The 26,719-nt window shown below is 49.5% G+C and overlaps 1 protein-coding gene across 2 annotated transcripts in view; it reads left to right on the top strand.

The window, feature by feature from the left end:
* The window catches only part of Ntn1 (netrin 1), a 191,299-nt gene that overhangs the window by 110,521 nt on the left and 54,059 nt on the right, over positions 1-26,719 (top strand). For both annotated transcript variants that reach the window (XM_029483604.1, XM_029483605.1), the window contains exon 3: positions 12,884-13,072. In XM_029483604.1, the coding sequence (XP_029339464.1) occupies positions 12,884-13,072 (189 nt within the window). The remainder of the gene's footprint in view (positions 1-12,883; positions 13,073-26,719) is intronic.

Here is a 26,719-nt window from a genome sequence, read left to right as displayed (position 1 = left end):
ACCACCAAAAGATAGTATGAAGATAACCTTGCCTGGCTAGCATGTAGCCCCAGTACTTTTATTCTGGTTAGAGAACCAACCAGGTCACTGGGTTGAGTCTAATGGGGACAACTCTACTTTGCCATTTGACCACAGGGTCTTGGAGGTGGTGTGGGTGGCTTCCAGTCCCATTACCACTATGAGCCAAGTGAGCTGCTGGGGTCTCCACATCTTTAGTTGTAAGATAGAGACAAAAAGACCTTCCCCACCTGATTCTGTGGGCATGTTCAATGGATAAGGTATACAAAATCAGGTCCCAGAATCTCCATCTTTTTAAGATTTGTGGCTTCCTTTAATAGAATGACAGTCTAGTTGGGTTGTCATATGCTTGGGTTCGATACTTGAAGAGTCAGCCAATCTCAGATCAAAAATATCTGAAAAGCATTTGGATCTGAATTTTTAAAAATGCACTTTTTTTTCCTTCCTAGCATTTCCTTAACTGTCCAGTGTGATCACAATACCTGTTGTAACAGGTATTGGAATCCATCAGGGGATGATTGGAGGTATACAGGAAGATGGGTGGATGCTAGGTGAATACTGTGTCATTTCACATAATGGACATGAGAATCCTTGGATTTCGGGAGCCATGGGGTTCAGGTTGTCTTGGAATCTATTCCCTATGGACATCAAGGGATGTTGCCCTTTGCCTAAAGCAATCAGCCAAGGAATTTGATACCCTCTGTTTCTTGACACAGGCTCCCCTTTTTTGAAAGGGTCTGTCCCCTTAGGGGTCCTTGCCTAGACTCTAGGATGGTCTATTATTCTTAAATCTAGGGGGAGATGTTCAGGGTACTTAGCAGGCAACACTTCACAGTGCCAACCTTGACTAGAGATACTTTGACTGTGGGCCATTACCTTGGGGCAATCCTGTTGCCTTTGAAAGCCCCAAAGGTGGCTGCATTTCTTTGTCTGTTGTATGTGTGTGCCAGGACACATGTGTGGAGGGCAGAGGGCAACTTGCAAGAACGGGGTCTCTTCCTTGTACCATGTAAGTTCCAGGGATCAAACCCAGGTTAACTGACAGCAAGTGCTTTATCTGCTGAGCCCTAACTCAGCTGCCTCGAACGCTCTGTAGCTGCCGTGCATCTGTAAGCCAGTGCGGTACAGAGATACCACTGTACTCCAGGGGAAGAGTTACAGCTCCCATGGGCTGTGTCCTGCCATAGTGAGACCCCTTCGGGGTCCATTTTCTACAGATGAAGTCCCCGTTTGCTTGCACGTTCTGTCTCTTTCTCACATGCACAGTGTTTACTGTAAGGAACCAGCGTCCTTTCCAGATTTGACTCCCTGTTCTAACTCCTGAGCAGGAATATTCATGGAGCTAGACCTAGTTGTAAACCAGTAACAGCCACTCAGCCCCAAGGTGTCTGTTTAAAGGCTCCCTGAGTCAGGAGGTTTTACCTCCTTTCCAGAATGCACCTCCTGGATCTTGTCCCTCCAACTTGAATTTCTCTAGGAAGGGTTAGGCCACTCACTTCCGGGGGGAGACCCATTCCAGCTCCCATGGTCAGCGGGAATTTGCTGTCCCCTGTCATTCCATCTATGTGGCGGATTACCCACTTTCTCTTCCAGGACATGACTTTTAATTAAAATCTTTAATTACAATCCCATAAGCTCTTTACTGATCTCTAAATAAATTTTACCTACTGATTTGATTAAAATAACCAGATCCAGAACCAGGGCTCAGAGTTGGATGAGTTCCATTACAAAGCGTCCCCTGATGAAATGCTCTTCTGTTACCTTATTTGGGGCCACTTAGATGGTATTTGCTTTCTTCCACCCTGCCCCATAACAGGGTGATCGTTGCATGTCAAGTTAAGACATTCTAGGGAAGAAGGGAGCTTCCTGGGTGCCTGGGTGGGGCAGGATGGTGTGTTTATCATTTCTGTGCGTCACACAGTGGGAAAGCTCCGGGGGGCAGTGCCTTCCCCTTTCTTATCCATCTCCATATGGTCTTAGGCGGTCACAGGATGTGCCAGTCAACTGGTACATGCTTTAATTCCAGCATTTGGGAGGCAGAGGCAGGCAAATCTCTATGAATTCAAGGCCAGTGAGTTCCAGGACATCGAGAGGCACACAGTGACACCCTGCTTTGAAAACAAACAAACAAGGTATCATAGGATTCCTGTTTGATTTCAGCAGTGGGCACTTATACGGGGAAGAATGAGTTGGCCCAGAGCCAACAAGCACTGCAGAACCAGACAACGCTTTGATTCCCACAAAGCCTAGGAGACTCTAAGGGACCCCTTTAACTCCTAGGTCTCACCAGCGCTAAGACCATTAGAGTTGCCTTAACTTTAGGCAAAGTATGAGCTTATGAGGGTAGGGAGCCTGTTGGGACTAGAGGATTGACGCACAGCCTGTGGTATGCTGACACTAAACCTCACTTCCTGCAGTTCATGTTGAAGTAGGCATCCTGTGCCTTGGCTTGTGAAATTTTGCAACCATAGTTGTCAAATGAATTAGGAAAATGAGCATTGGCCTACCACAGCTCACCAGATCCCTGGTGTCAGCCTGTGTTCTTCATTATCAGGGCCCTGTGTCAGTGAGGCCTAGAGCTCTGTGCAGTACAGAGGTCCTGGAGCACCAGAGGCTGACTTGTCTCTGGAGCTTAAGCCCCAGGTCAGAGTTAACCAGAGTTGTCTTAGCTGGCTGGTCCAGTAGAGAGAGATGCTGTAGTGGAAGGAGAGCTGTGTCCCTCCAATTGTACATTGCTCCCACCTGTGTAGACCAGAGTAGCTTTAAGTCATTAAGCCCTCACTGCCAGCCTCCCCCACCACTACTGAAGTCCCGCATGTGCCAGCCTTGGTGATGGGACCCATTACAGATGGGAAATGACTCCAGGGAGCCGGGAGCCAGGCTTGGCCCATTCCCCTGGCAAGTCAACTCTCATACGTCTAGTGCATGGAGCCTGTGCACTACCTCTGGGGAGAGCGATTGGAAGGGAGCCCCCATGCTGCAAGCAGGCATCTGGCAGGGCATGTGAGTCACAAGGCAGAGGATTTCACAGCAGTGCCTTCCCTTCCAGCAGAAGGGGCAAGCTTTTCGCAGACCTCCTTTGCTTGAATATTAGCTGTCCTTAGGAAGACATTCCAACAGGCAGGAGGCGGGGTTATCACGCTCCAAGCTCTCAGAACACTGAGACCTTTGCCAGGCAGGAGATCTGGAAAGTGCCCTGAACTAGTTAGGTGAAAGGTTAGCTATTACTAACTATTGCCAGGTTCCTGGCAAAGTGTCTGCCACATTCTTCCCATCTCTTCCATAAGAGGGTAACTTGGAGGGCCACTCCTGTCTCAAGCTCTGTGTTGCCCTGGGTGAACAACATCCTCTTTCCTGTTTAGCTCTGTCACGAGTGGGGATGGGGTAAGATCTTTCTGCTGGAAGTCAGCCTCTGGACCGCTTTTTTTTCCCTAATGTATATGGGTGATTTGTCTGTCTGTATGTCTGCACCATGTGTGTGCCTATTGCCCACAGAGGCCAGAAGAGGGTGTTGAGTTCCCTGGAACACATAATAGACTATTGCAAGATGCTATGTGGGTGTTGGGAATTGAACCTGGGTTTTCTGGAAGAGCAGCCTGTGGGGTGATTTTAACTGTGGAGCTACCTCTCCAGTCCCTAGGACCTATATTTGAAACCAGTTTTGTTTTGTTTAGTTTTGGTTTTCCCTTTGAGAGTAAATAGGCTTTGCATCTTTTCAGAAATGGGCAACTGTGGAAGGTTCCAGAACAGGGCGGTAACAAGTTGAGAGGAATGTTCAGAGATTTGGAGTGAAGGAATGCGTGGATGTGGGGAAGGTCTAGGTTGGGAATGGAACATAGTAGGCCAGGGATGACCTCTCTGGGGGAGGTGACAGGGCAGAGCGAGGCCCCACCCTCTTTCAGCCTGGGGCCAGGCTCCGGAGAGGGTGGATCTGAGGAGGGTGAGGAAGAAGAATTGATGACTGCTCCGGGCTTCCCCAGATCTCCTCATTTCCTCCACAGTGAGGGTCTGGGAGGGGTGTTTCTGCAGTGCAAACCCTGAGTTGTCCTGCACAGGGAAGGCCTGTACAGTTAGGAGGGGATCATTTGAAAGCCTTAGGGGGAGGTGGAGCAGCCAAAAAAGGGCAGAGGAAAGAAAAGGCTAACATGTTTACAGAGGAAAGGAGTCAGTGGAAAAAATGACGGCAAGGTCAAGTAGATTTGGGAGATGGCCCTGCAGTCAACAGAGGGGAGGGGACAGTGGCAGTGTACAGGGGGGAGAACGAACCTCCAAGCCTTGGCTGTACTCTCAGGAATGCTCCAACTCCAGGGCCTTCATACTGCCTGTGGGTCAGGCCCCGGGCCTCAGAACCAGCCTTTGCTGCCCATTCACAGGGACTCTGTTCACTGGAGGGTCTCCCTGTCGGAGGGGAGGTGTTTCTGCTCTCAGAGGGAGGCAGGGCTGGCCAGACTTCAAGCTGTCTGTCTTGACCCCAGGCCTTTCTTCAGATGCCCAGAGGCTTGGCTGGGTGGGGGCCCAGGCTTTCTAGGCAGCTTCTTTGTCTGCCTGTGGACAAAGGGGCCAAACCTTTCCCAAGCCCCACAGGTGTGAAGAACTTGTTACTGTAGTGTTTGTTCAGCCCTGTTAGTGGCCTGAAGGACTGTTGACAGAGGCCTGCTTTGTGATCAGACTTGGCTAAAGCTCCCTAAGCCCTCAACAAACACTGGCCACTTATCTCAGAGACTTTATCAGAAACCATCTAAAGCCCTCTTTGGCAGGCAGGCCTCCCTGACCCATTCACTCGGGACGACGCTGGGTTTCCAAAGCACTTTCCACATTTTTGTCTTTTTGCACTTACCACCCACTGCATCCTTGATATCAGAATAAAGCCTTGGTAGGGAAGAGGTAGTTAGGTTTTATTTTCAAATTGGAATCTTAGGATAAAGGGCTTTTTAAACCCGTCTTCCAAGAGGACACACTGAGAGGCAAGGGGTGCTTTGGGAGAATTCAGCTTCAGGGGCTTCCGGGCTGATAGGAGTGGAACCCTATTCACTCACTGCTCTTTAGTCTTCTCTTAGAGCTCTTCAGCCTGCTCCAGACTCAGAGGAAATTATAACTGTGTGTGCACATGTGCATACACACACACACATACACCCTTCAGCCTGCTGCAGACTCAGGGGAAACTATAGTACACACGCACACACACACACACACACACACACACACACACACACACACACGTTGCTTTCCAATATGTCAGCAGCTACATTAAACCACCCATGGTAGCAGACACTGTGAATATATATGTATAATACTCTCCTGTGACTATAGGAGATTAGTAATAATAGCAAAACGGAATAATTGTAGCAACAGACTAATAAAAGCTCTGTGTCTACTCTTTCAAACTATCTTGGCTTAACTATCGATGCTCTCCCCATCGTATGGTGGTGTGGGAGGCCGTGAGCTGACTGAGCCGGCACAGTGATGTGTGGTTGGACTGTTGAGCGGATAAAGAGTCAGAAGGAGCATCATCTGCTCAGGAGATTCCAGATCTCTGACTGACCCAGGACAGGGAGATGGGAAACCTCCAAGCAGCCAGGGACTCGCTTTGTTGCTAAAATAGTTTTCTTTGCTCCGACCCCTAAAGAGTGGCCCACCATGCACCCCTTCTCTGGAAGACCCAAGCACTTACCATTTGCCACACCCTTCCTCCCAGCCCTGGATAGGGACCGTGCTTGCCAGTGGTTTTTATTGCATTAAAGTTGAAAAGTGTCGTCTTCAATGATTGAGTCTCAGGAAGCTTGGCTGGGACCAGACTCTCTGTTTTATGTCCCCTTTGTCCTCTTATTCCTCCATGTCCTCATGTCCTCCATGCCCTTGGGTTTACTCTGACTGGTCTATACTGCACTGTCTCTGCTTACAATCTATAATCCTTGCGTTAGCAGTGGGCCTTGGGCTGAGCCATTGGAGACAACAGCATCAGCTGACCACACCTGGGCATCTCCTGAGGCTCTGTCTTGTTCCCCAGTTCCTTGTGTAGCTCCGGAATTATAATAGCATTCAATAAATAATCATTGACCACCAAAGTGTGCCTGCAGCCGGACTTCCCAGTTATAAGGAGACACCTACAGTCTGCTGTGTAAATGGACTGGCCATCAGCATCTAGTTTACCTTTAAACACAAACTGCTGCGGGTACCAGAGCTGTTTGGGCCCTGCTCACATCAGCCTCTGCTCCAAAGAGAGGCCTTTCAGAGCTCCGCTCAGCATGATCCCCCTGGCGCAGACAGGAGCCAGGTGTGCGCAGCCTTGGTTGCTCAGCTGGGCCTTTTCACAAAGTAGTCTCTGAAGACACTTACTGCGGGAGGAATATTTACAACTAATAAACAAGAGACAGACAATTTCTAAATAAATAGTGTACCAAAGAGAGTAGCAAGGTCATAAATAAAAGAAAATAGGAGTAGCCTCCAACTCTTAAAAATAGCTCTCAAATATTTTCATGACTTTGTGCCAATTGTTTAAGACAGCTTTTTTTTTTTTTTAAATGAAGCCAGAACTCTTTCCACCTTCTTGAAGGCCCCCTGCTGTAAGCTCCACCCTCACCTTGACACAAGGCACTTTCTCTACAGGGTGGGTGACAGTCCAACTAATTTCTTTGCCATTTGATTCCATTATTCAACATAAGTCTGCAGGCCGGCGACAGCAGCATCACCTGGAAGTTTGCTAGGCACAAATCTGGAAGAGCTGGGGCTGTTGCTCAGTTTGTAAAGCGGGTGCTTGTCCAGCATGCACTCTGGGTCCTGTCTCCGGCACCGCTTAAACCGTGTATAGTGGCTGACACCTGTAATCCTAGAAGGGGGGGCAGAAGGATCAGAAGGTTGGAGGACATCCTTGGCTGCATAGTGAGTTTGAGGCCAGCTTGGGCTAAATGAGACTCTATCTGAGAGACAGGGAGGGGATGTACATTTGGGACTTGGCTTAGTGGTGCATGCCTGCAATCTCAGCACTTGGGAGGCTGTGGAAGAGGATCACAAGTTCAAGGCCAGCCTGGGCTATACAGTCATACTCTGTGTCAAGGATGAGAAGCTTCTAGATGGGTCCCCAGCTGAACCAGTATGCAGATGCAATTGGATCAGTGAAAGTAGACCATCCTGGCCCCTCTCTGTCTTTTTTTCCTGTCCTATCTGGTCCCAGAAGGACCCAGAAAGATGTCTGTCTGTCTGTCTGTCTATCTGTCTTTGGCCTGTCCCAGCAGCTCTGCTCATAGCTGGGAAGTCTCAGGTCTTTCATGGACCTGTCTCCCCTCTGGGAATAGAAGCACCATTAAGCAGGCCTCTGACTTGCTTCTGAACTTCCTAAAATCAAACCAGAGTAGGTCTCTTTTCCTTTACATAATACTTCTAGAAACAATGAGGGGTTCCAGAAGAGCTGACTATATTCATAAAATTGTGTGCTTTGTAGTGCGCCTCTGAGAGGGTGCACAGAGAGCCTCAGGTGAGAAACCAGTTTCTTTTATAGAAAGCATCCAGCCTTGCTGGGCGTGGTGGCTCATGCCTTTAATCTCTGTACTCGGGAAGCAGAGGATGATGGATCTCTGTATTTAAGGTTAGCCTGATCTACATAGTGAGCTACAGAACAGCCAGAGCTACAGAGTGAGACCCTGTCATTAAAAAAAGAAAGAAAAAAAAAAAACAAGAGAAAAAATGAAAAGAAAGACAAAATATGTACCCAGCTTGCAGATGGTGTTTTGTGGGTTATTTTTGTCAGCCCAGAGGCAGGCATGTAAGTCTAGAATTCTCTTAGCAATTCTATAAAGAACACAGGCAAGTTTCCCAAAAAGAACTGCTCCAGAGAGGAAGGAAAAAATGAAGCCAACTGCCTATTGATTCACCATCCATCCACCCATCCATCCACCCATCCATCCATCCAAGTATTCAGTCTCACGGTGGCTGAAGGACAGAGGAGGGGCTCTGGGACTAAGACCAGGGCTTCTGACAAGACCATGACCAGATGATCTTCCCGTTTTCATGAACAGGCCAGAGTCCTGGAAATTTTGGAGTGGCAAGGTCAGCATGAAGTGCTCCTGGGTGCTTTCTGGACTGGGATAGTCTTGGTAGGCGTGTGACTTAGTTTTTGAGGTGTTTTGGGTAGAGAATCGATACATCTATGTTTTTGTCAACTCATCGAATTGCTGAGACTTGGTTCTCTGTGTTCAGAGCCCTGGGGAGAGTCTGTGGTATATAGATGAGGGTTCTTCTCACTGAAGTACAGAAGTCTATTTACATGGGATTAAATTGCTTAATCAACACACAAAGATGAGTTTAAATTAGTTCAGAGTGAAAACACAGGAAAACTACAGGACTATGCCTTTAGAATGAGGGCCAGACAGCAAATCCTCTTGATCCTATCTATCTACCTGTCTACTTTCTAACCTTCCTATCTGCCTGCCATACATGAACCCATCCATTTAGCTACCTCACCTAGCAATCCGCTTATCCATCTACCTGCCCACCCTACCTACCTTTCCCTCTGTCTATTTTTATCCACCAATTCATCTCAGTCATTCATCCTGTGGGTCCATCCATCAGCCCGTTCCTCTATTTCCCCATCTACCCCATCCATCCATCTAATCGCCAGTCAGTTAATCCTCCCACCCACACCAATCCATTATCCGCGGTTCACTATTCTATAAGCGCATGTGTCTTCTTTCTTGAGTGTTAGCTTTCTCTCAATTGTACAACAAAAACTGTAATCAAGGCTTGCTGTGGGCTTCTCCATGTCGTCCCCAGTGAAGCAATAAAATTGATTAAGAGCATCTGGCCAACTTGATCAATGTGAATTCTGATGGGTCTGCTCCTCAGGGCTGGCCATCTCCTCTGTTAAAGGAGGAGCCACTTGGGTGGTTGAAAGTACAGCCTGTCTCTCTAGAGACGTTGTGTGTGTGTGTGTGTGTGTGTGTGTGTGTGTGTGTGTGTGTATGCTGACTATAACTCAGCTGCAGGTGCCAAGTGGCCAGGCACGTTCCAGTTGACAGGAGACATGAACGAAATGGCTTAAAGTTGGAAGTTAACAACACAGAAGACATTTGGGTGGAGGAAGGAAGTGGGAGTTGGTTTTTGGTGCCCTTTCTCTTGCCTGCCAGGTTTCTGGTTGAGGAGTGGAGTCGGGAAGTCCTTGCTCCCTACCCACCATTGCTTCTCACGAGCCTGAGACGAAGCCTTAGGGGATGTGGCTGGCTCATCCCGGCATGCTAGCTAGCAGGCACACAGATTAGAGTCTTTATGAGAGACCAGGGGACCCCCTAGATAGACTACCAAGTCACTCCAGTGGTGTGGGGCTCCTTGATCTGGGCCAAGCTGGTCCCCCAGGAGGGTCTCTGCTTCCCCACCCCCATCTCTCCTGAGTTGACCTCTGTTCTTACAAAGCTGCCCTTTCCTTCCCGCCTTGAAATCTGATAATGAAACTAATACCCAATATTTTTGCCTGGGAGAGAAGCAGGAGGTAAACAGGAAGGCTCGGGGATTAGGGTGTCTCTCCGAGGCAGGGCCCACGGCTGGTGGGAGTTGGGTGACACCTCTTTGTGGACCTGAGAGATCCAGATGTGAGCCACTTTGCCCAGTGCATTTTTCCATCTGTGTAGAGAAAATAAAACAAAGAGAAAAGAAAACAAGCTGTAAAATACTTTGCAGAAGTCTGAGCGTGGGTAATTATCACTTGATGCTCTTTGACAGCCCCAAGGAGGGGCGGGGGTGCTTTTTGATGTTGGCCTCAGAGTTTTCTTTTGTATGACCAGTTGTTTGGAAAGAACCTTTTGTTGCCGTGAGGTGTGCATAGAAGGAGATCGGGCCTGAGCGTTCCCAAGGGGTAAGGAAGGCAGTCCTGCATTCCCAGAAGGGCTCAGAGGCCTGTTGGATGCTGGGCAGCTAGAGCCTCCTTTACAGAGGGGGACACAGGAGTGTGTCTACCTCCATGAAGGACCTAAAGATGCTGCTTTAAGGTCATTCTGTGTGCAGAGGAGGGCAGTGAGACCCCAGCGATCCTTGTGGATTCCCAGTACTGGGCAGGTGCACTGGGTCTTGGGGTTTCTGTTCTTGCAGGAAAGATCTAAGTTCTGGCCTGTAGTTCAGGTCCAGCTGTTCTGTCTGGTGATGCTGGTCATTTTCTCTGGGACAGTCTAGCGGCTGCCGGCCAGGACTCTACTCACTGACTCCTGTGCTAAGCTGGCTGGCTGTTCACTGAGCCTCTTGGAGTAAGTCCTGTTCCTTGTCTTACTGAGTGAGTTCAAAGAGACAGCGTCAGTGTGGCAGCCCTCCATGTAGAGGGTGGGGCAGCAATGCAGCTTCTGTGTCTAGTTGAACTCAATCACCTGGGGACACCTGCTCAGGGACACTTTCAAGGTTCTTGGGAGTCAGATCTGTTCTGCTTCTCGACTGCAGGACAGGCACTGTCTTTAACTCCACCTCTGCTTGTCAGCTGAGTGACACATGGGCACATGATTTGGGGACCGATTCCTGGAAGAACGTTTAAAGAAGCTTGTAACACCAGAGAGCAAAATCCAGAACTTCACAAGTAAAAACATCGTCCCAGTAAGAAACCAGTAAGAGACATTTACAGCTTATATAGTAGAAAAGGCAAACGTTTTAAGCCAACCATGGAGAGAGAAAATTTGGGCCATGGCTTGAATAGGCAAGGCACACAGGGAGATGGAAATGTAGACACGAGGAGACGTACCCCCTCTTCTGTAGTCATGGACACAAGTCGATGTCAAGTCCTGGCCTTTTCCCCTGACAAGTTGCAAACATTCTTTTCTTAAATGTTGATATCAAATGTGTGTGTTGTTATTCTTTTCAAGGGTGTGGTGAAATGAGAGCTATCACTTCCTGCTAGTAGGAGGCAAAGCCAGTTCAGCCTTCCTTGAGGGCAACTTGGTGTTTTCTGATCCAAAGTTAAAAACACGCAGATCCAGAACTTAACTGAATTCTGCCTTGAGGACTGTACTACCTACCCATCATTAGTGAGAGCAGAGCGCTGATGTGCCTGCTCCAAGGTGGTTCAAGGTTTATAACATGGGCAGTAGGGACCAGCCTGGTGGGCCAGCTTTGAAGAGAACCTGCTTGCTCAGTGTGCCTGTCTCAGACTAAAGACCCACATGTCTAAGAACCAGACAATCTTTAAAGATCATATTGACACTAAAAAATGTTTGTTCTGAGAAAAAGGCTACAAGGCTAGAGGCAAATGGGGATGATCTACATTTACGAAGCATACTAAGTAGCCCCACAGGAAGCCCCTATACTCACAGTGACTGGTGAAAACAGGAGTGCACTTCCCCCTTTCTTCCTTTGGTTTTTTAAGTGTACAGCATCAAGCATCATTTCTCTAGAAGTTGCATAAAATGTGTATAGACCATGCAGCATAAAGACAGGGCAGTGAATTCAAGTATCCCTTTGGGGGATGTGTTGGGGCCTCATCCAAGCAAGGGCTAGCTGTGGGCTTGGGAATGGCACTGAAATGACACCCTGTGGATGGTAAGATGGCTGCAGCCAGACGGAGAGGCATCACCTGCAGGAAGACAAGCTGGCCTTGGAATGGGAGGGCCACTCTTACACTTGGCATGCTTCAGAAACTGACCAGAGTTCAGAATAAATGAAGCAGGAGGGATTGGGAAGCTGGGGAGTAGAGCTGAGGCCGGGGAGGGAGTAGGCCTGGCTTGTTAACAGCCTCCAGGGCTATGCTAAATGACTTCGACTTTATCTTTATGGACACCCTCAGATTGATGCTTAGAAATCCCACTCTGGTCACAGTTGTCTCTATGAAGTGACTCCAGGACTCTCCGAAGATGCAAAAATCCCATCCCTTCTGTAAAGTGGCATCGTGTTTCACAGCGCCTATATATCCTCCTGTGTCTACATAAAACCCCTTATTAAGACTCATCTCTAGCTGGGCGGTGGTGGCGCACACCTTTAATCCCTGCACTTGGGAGGCAGAAACAGGTGGATCTCCAAATTTGAGGCCAGTTCCAGGGCAGCCAGGGCCACACAGAGAAATCATGTCTCAAAAAAAAAACCAGTCACAAACCTCATCACTAAATGGCTTATACTGCCCATTACAATGTAAATATTATGTAAATGAATATACTATAATTTTTAGGAAAAATGACAAGAAAAATAATCCATTTCAATAAGGATGCAATTTCCCCCCAGATAATTTAGATCTACACAGTTGTCTGAATCCTGCAGAATCAGGCATCTGGAGGCAGAATGGAGAGGAAGGGGCAATGTGGAGAAGGTGCCTCTGGGTCCAAGTACAGACCTCAGACTTGAAGCTGGAAGTGAGGGTTTGTGGGTCATGAGCAGAGAGGTGATGTGAGATGCAGGACTTAGATCCCATGGGCATCAGGGAAGGCAGGATAAGAACTGACCTCTGAGCTAAGTGCATAGACCAGGGAAGTGGGAGGGCGAGCGACTGACAAGGGGGAGAGCCACAGAGAAGAAAGCAAAGGGTCCTCTGCGGTGCTGGGTGGGGGGAAGGTGAGGGGGCAGATGGCTCAGAGTTCCTGGTGGCAGAAAGAGGAGTAGGAAAAAGGAGGTGAGGGTGGACGGTGCACTTAGAAGCTGGGGCATCTGGGTGTGGCCTGTTCCTGTTGAGAGAGTTCAACACACTTATTTCACCCTCTTCCCTGGAGGCAACAAGTCCATGGTGTGGGAGGCCTCGGCCATGATCCTGTGAACTACTCAACCCGCGTTTATAAGTGCCTTCCAAAGAAGCAAGGAAAGGCTCCCCAAGCAAGCCGCTCTTGCCTGGAGATGAAGGGGCACCTGGGATGGCAGGTCTCTCTGCAGGGTGTCTGTCTTCCCCTTGCCTTGATGGTTTTTCTCTGTTCCCCTGCAGCCTGCAACTGCAACCTCCATGCTCGGCGCTGCAGATTCAACATGGAGCTCTATAAGCTATCAGGGCGCAAGAGTGGGGGAGTCTGTCTCAACTGCCGCCACAACACTGCGGGCCGCCACTGCCACTACTGCAAGGAGGGCTTCTACCGAGACATGGGCAAGCCTATCACCCACCGGAAGGCTTGCAAAGGTAGGTTGTCTTGGGGGCCACGGAGCTCCCTCTCTCCCCATCCTCCCTTTTTTCTTTCTTCTAGTTCCCTGCAAAGTGGAGTAGACTGAGGTGTGCACACATACCCTGCCCGCCCCCTCTCTCTTCTCTCAAGGCCTCCCTGGTATTTGGAGGTGAAAGGCAAAACAAAGGGCCAATGGAGATGTGGCTCAGGGAAGAAAGCAGTAGGTGTGATCCCTTGTGAGAGTGCAGGGCCAGCCTCCTGCCACTTCCCCCTTCGCCTCCCTCCTCCCCAGCGGCTCCTGAGCACAGGTGTGCTGCATACCAGAGGAAAGAGAGTCATGTTCACCCGGGCTTTACTGTTGGGACAAAGGACCCTCTCTTTCTAGCCCCTCACAGACATACTTCTTTGGCTACGTTCGCACTGCCTCCCATCCCACCCCCATCTCACACACACACACACACACACACACACACACACACACACACACACACACACAGTCACAGGGAGGTTGGCAGCTTCAGGACAGAGTCTTAGGAGGAACATCAATCCATTTGCAAATAGCTTTACTCTTTAGGACCAAGTCGGGGGAAGAAAGACGTGGGAGACTGGTTTTGTTCACTGGAGCAAGCACGAATGTTTTAGCTTTCTGCTGTTTGTTTTCTTGTCTCACTGACAAAATGAAGCAAGCAATGGTCACATGACTCTGGGGGTGAAAAGTAGGTCCCCCCTACTCTACAGTATCCATATTAGCCTTTGGGAATTTCTGGGACTAAGGGATTCTTGCTCCTTTGCTGGGGTCTAGGGCCAGGGTATACCTGAACACAAAATGTTTACATTTGAGGGCTTCTGGAAGACAATGGGGTCTTTAGGGACCTTGACTCGGGAGGGTGCAAAGTCATGACAGATAGCTGAGGTGAGGAACTGCAGTGGATGGCCCATCTGGATGCTGCTGAGCCTCTGAATGGAGCAGAGATGGCTTCCTAGCCAGAAATACATGCCAGGTTGGGTGCCCAGGTACAGACTGGCTGTATGTGACTGCATATGTCTTGAGGGATCCAGTGCAAAGTGAAGATACAGGGCTCCTTATGCCAAGATGGCAAAGGATCTCAGAACATCAACGGCAGAGCTTCAGCCAAAGGAGTGCCTTCCGAGCATCGAGCCACTTCTGCTTGTACCGACGCTTCCTTACTAAGCAAACAACGGCAACCCAGACCCCACTGGCTCTGCAGACTCCTCTAGAGAACTCTTGGATTCCCCATGTACAGATGAACAAAGTATCTCTCAGGATGCAGACAGGCCCTCCTTTCACGTCTTTGGCCAATGGTTGCCTTTGCTGGTTGCCAAGAGAACCTGACCATAAAGGTGGCAGGGGCTATTTCCAAATCAGAGAGGGAAAACAGATTCGGGAAAGAATGCTCCAGGAGACTCTGACAATGGGCAGGTAGCCCAGGCAATGAAGTCCAAGGATATTCAAGGCTAGGGAGATGGTTTGGGGGTCTTCGAATAACAGAGTTGGAAGCTGTCCAACTCCTTTGCCTATATCCAGAGTGTCTGCTGTCTCTTTTACAGAAGAAATGGAAGCTAGGATCTCATAAATAGCTGACCAGCACGGATTTATTGCCCATTTGGCCAAGAACTTTAACCTATGTTAGCCAAGTCAGTGGGCGGTCCTGTGCTGGAGGGCAGGAAGGTCCAGGGTCTCCCCAAGGAAGGATGCTTCCTACTTGCTGCCCTGCTGGGTTTTGCCTTTGGGGCAGGGATGCTCAGCTTCCTTCGCCAGCTGAGGTTAGGGGTGGGGCAGGTACAGACAGAGGAGGGGTGCTCTGTGACTTCAAATGCTGGAGCCAGCCCTGGTGGCCGTCTTCAGTTGCAGTCTTGGATATCAGCTGTCCCCAGCCTTGGTGGGAACCCAAGAATAACTTGGAGAGGGAAAGCTGAGAAGGATCCTGGTCAGGGAGAGACTGGAAAGAGTGTATGGAAGAAAGGCAGTGACTTAGGAGCTCCACCCCTTGGTGAGGAAAGAGTGAGATCCTGCGCCCTGATTGGTGAGGAAGAGTATGGTGTGGGAAAAAAAAGGTCTTGCTTCCTGATTGGTGAGAAAGGGCTCTCCTCCAATTAAGGGGCAAAAATGTGACAGAAGAAGCCATCTGATTGGTGGGGAAGGAATCCTTCGAGAGTTCTAGGCCTCTACCTCCTGCCCTTCCCTCCCCAAGTGTTGCCTCCGTAGGAGATGTGGGAACTGTGAATACCCTCTTGCCAAAAATGACCCTGGTGATTCCGACTGGAAGGAGCTTTGGGAGCAGTTCAGAGGCTGCATGGGGACAGAGAGGTGTGGCTCTGAGTCTCTAGGTGAAAATACCTACCCCTCTTCCACCACATGGGACCCTTCTGCCTGTCCTCCAGGGCCACGTGGTTTAAGCATGCATACTTGTTGGTCCCCTGTTTTGTGCTCTTTTGACAGCTTGTCCTTCAAGGAGTCTGGATCTCTTTCCCTAGCCCTAGCCTCTGCTGTACCCCGGAGGAGCCCCATGCTAGGCCCTCACAGGAAGAGCTTCTCTTCTTTGCTTTATCCTAATTTCACAGAGGAATCGGGACAACTGGCTCTCAACTCTCAAGTTGGCTTGGGAATGGCCGTGGGGCCCTCTTTACCCCCTGACTTCTCAGGGTCTGGGAGGGGCCCGGGCAGGGGGCCCGAGGCCACCCATACACTGCTGTCGATTGGCTGGCTCAAGACCTTGTTCAGTGTCGAGCAGGGGTGGACCCAGACAAGAACAGCTTGGAGCAAGGGCATTTGATTCCAAACATTACTATGCAGTCTCCCCATTGGGGAAGTTTCATAGCAACAAATTTGTTGGGGTCTTTCTCCCCTCCCCTAGCTGAGGAGCAAACCGGGCCTGGCAGGGTTGGTGCATACAAAGGGCTGTAATAAACATGCCCAGGGAACAGGCCGCTGGACTCTCAGCTATTCAGAGCGATTTCACAGCGCTGGGCCAGCCTCATTATGGTGTGGGCTGTTGTCCTATACAAAGTCAGATGAGATGAATTTCTCCCCTTTCTCCGCAAAATGGTTTGTGAATGATACTCGTCCTGGAATCTGTCAAAAGATGGGAGTTTTTGTTTACCATCTGACTTCTTTATGGACTTAGCAGGCACTTTCTTTTTAGAGCCTGCAAAGAAGACGTTGCTATTTAACCACCTCAGCCGTGCCTCCATTGATAACAATATTAATTTATCATTTTCCCGAACCATCTGTGATGGATAAAGACATTCCAGGAGGCTCCCGTGAACCGAATTGTGATGAGAATTAAGAAATTAACCACCACATCCAGCTTCCCCATCACAAAGGGCCCTCGTTCCATGTCACTGAGCAGCGGCCTGGTCTTCCCGCTCACTGCCCTGCCCCCTTTTCTCTTCTGCACTGAATGTGGCTGAAAGAAGGCTGCTAAGACATGCATGCGTGTGTGCGCAGTGCGGAGCCTTAGAAAGATGCAGTCATTAGTGGGACCAGCCCTGCCCTGCAATCTTGACCGCTCCCATCAACCTTTCTTCCTGCAGCTCTGCCAAGGGTTGGTGGGAGGGGGAGAAGTGAGAACCCCAGTCCAGCTCCCTCTTGCTTCTTGGGGTCACTATATGGAACTGTCTCCCTGGCCCCTCTCCACCCTTGGTTATTTTTCCTTTGGATTTTTTTTTCTTTCCCTTCCTGGCATCATAGGCATCTTTTTTACCCAACTTGTCACTCTTGGTTACATGTGAGGATTACCTGGGATGCTGTAAAATGCCACTTGGGCCCCACCCCAGGGATTCTGGTTTCATTAATGGGCCCATATGAGGTGGAGACAAGCTGGCCTTGGAAAGCTCTCCAAGGCTGAGAACTGCCAGGGCAGGGGTTGGTCTATAGGAGATAAAGGTGGCAGGGTGCTCTCGCCTTGGATCCAGGACATCCCCAGGGGAGACCTAGTTTATTCCTTTGAGGGGAGAGATTACTAATTGATGAATTCAGATGTTTTAAAGACTGTTTTGACGAACACTTGGAGGGGGCACTTAAAGGTCTTTTAATTTTAAATCTTGCCAGGTGAGACATGTGTGTCATTTGTGTGTCACTTGTGCATCTGTGTACTTAGACCTGGCCAACTGAGTCTCAGCAGAGCTAAGTCCCCCCCACACCGCTCTTTCTGATTCCATGGCAGTGTCCACTCACCCTAGCAAAGTATTAGGTGTCTATTCTCCCCCTTTCTGGGTCCCTCATGACAGTTCCATGTTCCATAATTTGGGTGGTCCAGGGAGAAGAACTTTTACCCTCGGAGTCAAGAAGATAATCAGTGCCTCTCTCTTAAAGCATGAAGGTCCCTATCCGCAAAGTGGCCTCCAATTTGCAAGGAGTGAAAGAGCAGCTCAGATCCTGCAGCCAGAAGAGAAACTGCAGGAAGAGCATACCTCAGCATGGTCCTATAGCCTTGCAATGCTCTCTTGGGGATGTGACAGTCAAGGCTCCAGCTACAGGCATGGCTCATGTATACTGTCCAAGGCCATCGGGCTAATCTCATGGCACCTTAAATCTCAGTCATCTTACCTGTGGGATTCTCTTCAGGCTTCTGGCCACTGAGTCCCTTTCAGCTTTGACATTCCACATTCTACCTGTCATTCTTTAGGACTCAAACATCTTACCTCTCCTTGATTCAACGGGGGTCATTCTTTATAGCAGTGTGTTTGTGATTAAGAAGAGCCAGGAAATACGGAAGGGTGATTTTGTTCAGAGGTCGGGACAGATGACAAGCGTCCTTGATCCTGTGACTCACACTCATCCCGTGCAGTATACCATGGGGAAACCGTATCCCTCAGCCTAGCACTGGTGTGCACTCCCTAAAAATCTTTGCTAGCCATCTCTACCCCGCTGCCTTCTCTCATTCCTAGACCCTACACAGACATTCCAGGGGTTCTCAGTGCTTGACCAGAAAAGACCCTGATCTTTGAGTTCCCCCAAGTTCTTGGTGCTTCTGGGCATGGCAGTCAGAGCGCTGAGGATATTTGACTTGGCAGACAGTCTTTCCTTGGAGTTTCTGCTACAGAACATCAGGTGGTCCTAGTGTCCAGCCTCCAGGTCAGGGCTCAGGTTTCACTTCTGGGTGAGGCGTGCTTCACAGCCTCAGCTTTCCTGGCTGGAGATGGGCAGAAGGATCCATCCCTCCTCTTAGATTGTATAAGTCAAGGAGAACAGAGACACCAGAGCCCTCACAGCTTCAGTAGGCATACAAAGCAGCTCTTTTGCTATTTGTTTTCTGTCCTTATTTAATTTGATGACCCAGTGGGTTTCATTAGGGCTGCTTATATGGTCCAGTATGAGGGGTATTTACAGGGCCTAGGGTCCTTACTAATGGCTATATTGCTGAAGAAAACTGCTCTCTCCCTTCCCCAATGACAATTAATTATTTAAAGCTACTGGGGGAGGGGTGAAGCTTTGTGAGCCCCTCCCCTTAGTTACCAAATTTGCCTGCATGTCTTAGGAGGGGTGTGTCCAGGGATACTCTGACTTCTCCCAATGACGGGATGTTGACAGGCCGAGTTTTGGGTTTCGAGCCATAAATCACAACCGTTGTGGTATCAAAAGTGCAATATCAATGCAAATTCAATGCCCCATTCTGTTCTGTCCTCCCACGCTCTTCCTACAGCTCCTGCACTCTCTCTGCTCCATCTCTGATGGAGATCCCTGAGTCACCGAAAGGGTGAGAGAGTAGTCCCATCCACGGCTGAGGACTTAACAGTTCTTATTCTCAGCAGTAAGGCCAGATAGGAGTCTCTGCAGTCCTCACTGCCAGCTGCAAAAAACGATCCTCTCTCACCGAAGCTCACTAATCTATGGGTACAAATATAATTATTTAGGTGGTAATTTGACAGGCATGTCCTATCCATTTAGGCTTGCCCTGCTCTTGGTGTGGCCTAGCTCTTTGGTAACTGGCCTCTCCGCCAAAAGGCTCAGTGTAGACTCTATGACTGATTCCCACAGGGCTGGACAGGGTCCTAAGGATGTGCCCTGGTACTGTGGTTGCACACTGCCCGTAAAGGATTTGCACGCTTCGGAAGCACAGATGATGAATGAGCCCAGCGGCAGGATGTGCCCAGCAGCTGCTTGTGGAGGCTCAGCGCAAAGGTGGGGACAGCTGCAGACAGCCAAACACAGTGTGGAAAGTGCCACTTGGAAGACGAGGCTGCATCTGAGGGCTGCCTGCCTGACCACACTCCAGCATGCAGTCCACCAAAGCCTGGCCTGATCCTCATCAGACTGCTTGTAGCTGTCCTAGGTCAAGTGCCCGGGCTGGACCTTTCTTCCCATCTGCCGTCCTCTCAGTCCAAGCCTGTGTGCGCCCTTGCAGAAACAGTGGCACTTTGGGAACATGCTAAGGACCTGTGTTTTTCTCCTCAACTGTAGAACAGGTGCAGGAAGACGACTGTTCGCTAGATCGCAGCGGGTCACAATAATCCAGTTTAGAATTATGGGCTCCTCTCCCCGTGCACTTCCTGCCGTCTGCACCTTGATCTGAAAGTGTCAGAGAAAAAGCAAGGCTATTCGCCCTAAAACACTGATTCCTCAGTGCCTTGTTAGCAACTGTCGTGGGGAGGGGAAAGCCTGGCTTGAAGGAGGTTGACACAGACAGCTGAAGTGAAGACTGGGGATTACTGGAGATGTCCACCATCGCCCCACCCCCACGCCCCATTAGCATGGAGTGTGTGGCCTTTGAGCTTGCTGTGACCCAGGATGTGAGGGGATTGCCATTCCCATCCCCTGCCTCATTCTGTCCTCCAGATGCACAGGACGGATGAAATGGCCTCTCCCCAGAGGAGAAGGCAGCAGCTTGGCTCTGAAATGAAAAAGAGAAAAAGAAGCTAATTGTGAGGTGAGATGAGGTGAGTTATATGGAAGAAATAAACAGTTGGGAGAGAAAGTCAGTGAAGGGAAGCTTTCTATGAGCCCCTGGGGTGGGGTACTTAGAAGGGACTGGGGTGAGAGGAGAAAGCAGAGAGACCAGCAGTGCAGGCAGCCCCAAAGTCATGAGGCAGCTGAGCGCCTGGTGGGCCCTTGGTCAAGAGGAAGGGAGAGAATGCGAGGCAAGGCCGCCTTACCAGCATCTGGCAGGTCCTATCCTCAAAGCATGGGAAGCTAACGCAAAACCAAGGACAAAAGCAAAGAGGGGATATTGGCAGTCACAGAAGCTCCTTCTGCCTCTGTGAGGGTGCTCCCCCACCCACCCACTCCTGTCTTCCCACCATGGCATTCCCCTGCGCTGGGGCGTTGAACACCCTCAGGCCCAAGGGCCTCTCCTCTCACTGATGTCCAACAAGGCCATCCTCTGCCACATATACAGCTGGTGCCGGGGGTCCCTCCATGTGTACTCTCTGGTTGGTGGTCCAGTCCCCAGGAGCTCCAGGGAGTCTGGCCAGTTGACGTTGTTGCTCCCTCTATGGGGCTGCAACCCTCCTCAGTTCCTTCAGTCTCTTCTCCAACTCCTTCCTCGGGGATCCTGCGCTCAGTCCAATGGTTGGCTGCCAGCATCCACCTTTGTATTTGTCAGGCAGTAACAGGCTCTGTCAGCAAGCACATCCACAATAGCATCCGGGTTTGGTGACTGAATATGGGATGGATCCCCAGGTGAGGCAGTCTCTGGATGGCCTTTCCTTCAGTCTCTGCGCCATACTTTGTCTCCATATTTCCTCCTGTTGAGTATTTTGTTTCCCCTTCTAAGAAGCACTGAAGCATCCACACTTTGTAAGGCAAGCCACTGTGGAGAAACAGTACTCACATGTTCCGTATCCCGTCAAGGGTGAGCATCGTGGTGGGGAGAACTCTCGAAGAAGTGCAACAACCAGAAGGCAAAAGATCCAGTTCAAAGTGGGCAAGAGATTTGAACAGACTCTTCCTCCAGAATGGGCAGATGGCGAATAAATCCGTGAAAAATTAGCTGTTCACTGGGGAAATGCAAATTGAAATCACACTCAGATCTCTCTCATTGAAAATAAGAAATATGAGCCACTTAAAAGTTCCGCATGCCTGGCGAGGACAAGGACCTCCTGGAGCCATCACGCACATAGCAGCTCGGTGCTTCCCTGAAAAGTGAGACCCAGGCCTGTCATAAGACCAGGGTCCCGCTCACAGGCATTTCTCAGGAGAAAGGAAAATGTAGGTAGGCCCTGCAAAACAAACAAACAAACAAACAAACAAACAAACACCAACTGCATACAGATATCTATAATGGACTTATTTGTAATCATCTATTGCCCCAAACTAGAGACAACCTCAGGGTGTGTCAGGAATACATCCCCACTGAATAAGACTGCTCAATGTTACAGCAGAGAAACGAACTGATTCCTGTGCCGCCACAGATAAACCAGAAATGAGGTTGGCTACAGGCGAGAAGTTAGGGTCAACAGACGACAGACCTGGCAATCCCATATGCATGTGTAGACAATGTAAATACTGTATAATTTTGGGATAAGACATTTTGCAAAAGGTGAAACTAGATGGAATGGGGGCTGACAGCAGAGGAAGAGATTCTTGAGAGAGCTGGGCAATTCTGAACCGCGATAGAGGTGGTGATTAAGTAACTGGCATCTGTGATAAAAACCTGTAGAAGTGCACAGCAAAAAAAAATAGTGGATTTTATTCTGTGCACATTATAGTAACAGGGGTTTGGATAGATGGCTCAGTGGTTAAGAACACTGGCTGCTGCTCTTCCAGAGGTTCTGTGTTCAATTCCCAGCAACCACATGGTGGCTCACAACCATCTATACTGAGATCTAATGCCTTCTTCTGGCCTGCAGGTATACATGCAGATAGAGCACTCATATACATAAAATAAATAAATCTTCAAAATTTATACTAACAAAGGATGAGATTCCTTCCCTGGAGCTGTAGCTTGGGTGTGTCCCCAGAGGTAGTTTGGGTGTGTCCCCAGAGGTAGTTTGGGTGTGTCCCCCAGAGGTCCACTATCGGAAGCTTGATTCCCTGTGTAGCCGTGGTAGGCACTGTTGAACCTTTTGTTTTCCCCCCTTTGGTTTTTTTCAAGGCAAGTTTTTCAGTGTAGTTCTTGGCCTGGAACTCACTCTAGACTGGCCTGACCTATAATTCAGAGATTCACCTGCCTCTGCCTTCCGAGTACCGTGATCAAAGGCGTGTGCCACCATCACCTGATGGCATGTGTAGAGCAGTAGGTAAGCCCTAGGGCTGGAGAGATGGCTCATTGGTTAAGAGACCTTACTACACTTCCAGAGGATCTGGGTTCAGTTTCCAGCAGCTACAGCAGGCAGTTCACAACTTCCTATAACTTCAGTTCCAGAGGATCTGACACCCTCTGGCTTCTGTGGGCACTGGTGTGCATAAATTGCACATCAGTTCATGAACAATGAAAACAAACAAACAAACAAACAAAATAATTCTTTTAAAAAGAGACAGGAAAAAAATAAATAAAAAAAATAAATAAAAAGAGACAGGGCCTAGTAGAAGATGATAATGTCATCAAGGCCATCAGCCCGGGAGAGGATTAATGTCAGTCTCTAGTGACCCCGCTTCCTGTGACAGTGGATTGTTTTAAGAAGAGTGATCTGGCCCTTAGTGCTGGCTCAGTCCCAGGTTCAATTCTGCACTATCAAACAGGGGAACACCGGGTACACCTGGCTCTCTTGTCTCTCTGGCTCCTTGTCTGTCTAAGCAGGTGTTTCCGCCAAACAGATGGGGCCACCCAATCTTAGGCTTTCAGCCTTTAAAGTGACGAGATAAATATAAATATATATCTTTTCTTTTCTCTTCATTCTTTCTGTTTTTTGAAACAAAGTTGGCCTTGAACTCCTGACTTTCCTGTCTTAGCCTCCTAAATGGTGGGATTAAAGGTGTGTGCGTCCATGCCCTGAAAACTGTTTGAAAGCAATCAGTTTTAGGGTGTTTTGTTACAGCAACAGAAAATGGGCTAAGAGCTTATGACACTGTTCCAGGGTCTTATCTTCTTGTCCCTATTTCCTTGACAACTCTGAAATCATTAAGGGGGGGCCACACCCACCCCAACCCAAGTTCAGCATTTAATCCGCTGCCCTGGCCTTTCTGAGCCACCACCTTCTTGTTCTGCTTGGCTGTCCTCCACATTATGCCCATGCATTCATTGCAAGATGCCTGAGCAACCTTGGCCATCTCTGGCCTGTTCCTTCTCTTGCTTGCTCCACAACCTCCTTTGGGGAATTTGAGAAGGAATGAGTGTTTGCACGCTCCTTTGTGGTCAACACATATTCTACCTTGTACAACCTCTAAGCAGGGGACAGGGTGTCCATCAGGCTGGGCACACAAACAAGAGGTATGGGGATATAGGAAGCCTTTGGCCCGCCCTTGTTTTATCTGAAGATGCTAGGCCCTATCTATTGGGTCTCTATTGACCCTTCTTCCTTTCCTGACCTTGAAGCAGCTAGAGGTCAGTTGACCCACAGGTCCTCAGAACCCTCCCTACCTCTCTGCTCTAGGTATACAGCCCAGTCTTGTTCAAAGCCCAGAACGATGTGCCCCTTGTCCTAGCTAAGTTTCTAATGCTGGGATGAATACCATGAACCAAAGCAAGTTGGGGAAGTCTTTCATTCTACAGCTTACAGTCCTTATGAAGGGAAGTCAGGGCAGAAATTCCAGTAGGGCAGGAACCTGGAGCAGAGACTGAAGTAGAAAGCATGGAGTAGCACTGTCTACTAGCTTGCTCTCCATGGCTTGCTCAGCTTGCTTTTTGATACAGCCCAGGACCACCTGCCCAGTTCTGGCACCACTCACATTGGACTCCCCTTCCCCCATCAGTAACGAACATGTCCCAAGGTTTGCCTACAGGCTAATCTGATGGAGGCATTTTCTCAGTTAAGGTACCCTCTTCCCATATGGCCCTAGCTTGTACCAAGGCTGACAAAAAGCTAACAGCATGGCCCCGAGGAAGTTCAGGGCAGGCAGCCTTTGTGAATGAGCCTTGCAGGTCTCGGAAGCCCTGTGGTCTCCTGATTGGTTCTGCCATCAAACTATTCCTTGTGGAATCTTGATGGTTCCTCGAGTTCTCTGATGGGCCAGGGCCCTGGTATTCCAGATAAGGTAGCTTCTCTGCCTAGCGTATTGCTTTATGCTCTGGGAGGCTTAAGAGAGAGAAAAAAGGTTCCACCAACCCCCTGGATTGGTGAGAGGAATTACTAGCCCTTGGCTTTCCAGCACTTTCTATTTCTAGGACAAGAGTAGAGAACACTTTACCCGCCCCCACCCCACCCCACCACACACTCAGGGGTGTGAAGGTTCTGAGGCTGGGTCCACTGAAATCTCTTGCTTGAAGGTTTTACTTCCTTACCTCACCTGGCCTCTGATGGGCTCTCCCCCTCAACTGTACTCTCTACTCAGGCCTTTACCGGCCACCCTTTTAGAAATGGCTGCTAATATCCCCAGGCTTATAGGAAATCAGAGCTAGCAGGGACTCTGGGGATCATGGAAGCCCTAGTAAGTACCCAGTCAGTTTGCTACAGTCTGAGATGGCCCAGAGATGTGACCTACCCCAGAGAAGGTTTCTCTCCCTTGGCAGAGGCGGCTAGTGACTTCACCAGGGGAGCTAAGCTACAAGAAGCTCTGTGGGCAGATGAAAGGCAGAGCCATCTCCTTTAAAGTCCAGGCACTGGCCTGGGAGAGCCCTTAGGAGATCGATAGCTTGTCTGGGGTGCGGCACAGGTGTGCTAGTCACCTTGACACACCAGAACAAAGCACCGTGTACCTGCTGACTTAGACAACAGATAGTTAATCTCCCCCAGCTCTGGAGGCTGGAAATCCAAGGTCAAGGTGCCAGCTGGGCAGATTCCCTTTGAGGGCCAGGAGGGAGGGATCTGCTTCAGGCCTTTCTCCTGGCCTTACAGATGGTCACCCTCATCCTGTGCGTTCACGTGGTCTTTCCTCAATAGCTGCCTTGTACCTTATCCCCATTTTGTGTGAGGACACCTGTCGTTGATTAGAACCTACTCCAATGACCTATTTTTGCCACAATCACCTCTTTAAAGGATTCCTATTTGTCTCATACATGGGCACTTGGGATTAGGATTTCAGGGTATGCACCCCAGGGCCTTGGCATGTGAGTCAGTTCTTAACATGAGGCTAGAGTCGTAAGTTTTCTAGGCTCCTGGAGGCCTAGAGGACAGCCAGATCCTGTCTGGATTGAGGACGAGGCTGTGTTTGTTCTTGTTCCCAATTACAAAGGGACCAGTGCTCCGCCAGCGCCTCTCTTTCCCATCAGCCTGTGCTCTAGATTGATGGCTCTTGAGGTTCTGCTTGATCTCATTCCCTGGAGCCAGGGTACCCAGGAAAAGTAGACAGAGTTCCCATAGGAGCCCCAGAAGACCTCCAGTTGGCCCTGTGAGCTTCTGGAAGGGCCTGGTCTCTGCTTATGCTCACCAGTAGACGGTAAGGGCCATGCTTGGGTGTGGGAAGCCATTGGTCAGTACTAGCCACCTCCCACTATTCCAGAGTTCTTGGAAGTCCCCTCCATTGGTAAGGTTCAGGCACAGTACTAGTGGGTTGTTGGATAGGGTACCCTGCAACACAAGCCCCACTCCCTGCCCTCACCCAGGACACTGTGATGAACAGTAGTCATGAGGTTAAGGTCTACACTCTAGATCCACGGAGACAAAACCCTTAATGGAGTGTAGACTGATGCCTTACAGAGAAGCCACCTGTAGTCTAGGAAGAAGAGGTTACCGATTCAGAATCACTAGCAGGGACAGGCAAGGCCTGGATCCTCTGTCATCTGTCTGAAGCCACTTGAATTCTCTTGAGCAGTCTGTCCCCGTCTGCTGACCCAGCACAAACACAGGACTGGGTTCTCTGCAGCCAGCTACGTTCGTGGGAAACCTGATCCTGCCATGTTCTCAGAGACCCACACTTCCTTCACATTCTCTCTTCATGGAAAAACTTCTGGTAGCCTATGTCCCATGAGCAGGTGCTGCCTGCCCCATGTAGACTCTATGGAAGGGGTTGACTTCCCTGTAAAAACCATGGCTAGCTTCCAGGGAAATGGGAGTCACCAGGAGGGCTTCCTGTGGCAGAGGATGTTCCAGCCTGGGTCATGTTCTCAGAAAAATTAGGAAAGTTTTCTGTTCACCCCACCCCCAATTTGGAGCCCCAACAAAGTAAAGGCCCCTTGCCTTGCTCTGCACTTAAATCATCCTGCTGTGTGTGGGTCACTGAGTGAGTGTATGTGTGAATCTCTGTGTGTTGTGCATGTACCCATGTGTGTGACCTTGTGTCTCTGTGTTTATAGGCTAAGGAGTCACAGCCTTTGACTTTCTCTTCCTAAGGTTCCAAGGCTTCCTTAGGCCCTGGCTCTCTCTCTCTCTCTCTCTCTCTCTCTCTCTCTCTCTCTCTCTCTCTCTCTCTCTCTCTGACAAAGGCTATTGGAAGTCTGTTTTTCCATATTGTATTTTTCAGGGTTCTCTAGAGGAACAGAACTTACAGAACAGGTGTGTTTGTGTGTGTGTGTGTTTTATTAGAATGGCTTACGGGCTATGGTCCAGCTAGTCCAACATTAGTTGTATGGTCTACCTAGGGAAGGTCCGAGAATCCAGTAGTTACTGGGCCCATGAGGCTGGATGTCTCGTCTGGTCTTCGGTATATCTCAGCTGCTCTTCAATAT

The sequence above is a fragment of the Mus caroli genome, chromosome 11 (assembly GCF_900094665.2).
Source record: "Mus caroli chromosome 11, CAROLI_EIJ_v1.1, whole genome shotgun sequence".
NCBI lineage: Eukaryota > Metazoa > Chordata > Mammalia > Rodentia > Muridae > Mus > Mus caroli.
This window is presented reverse-complemented; position numbering and strand designations above follow the sequence as displayed.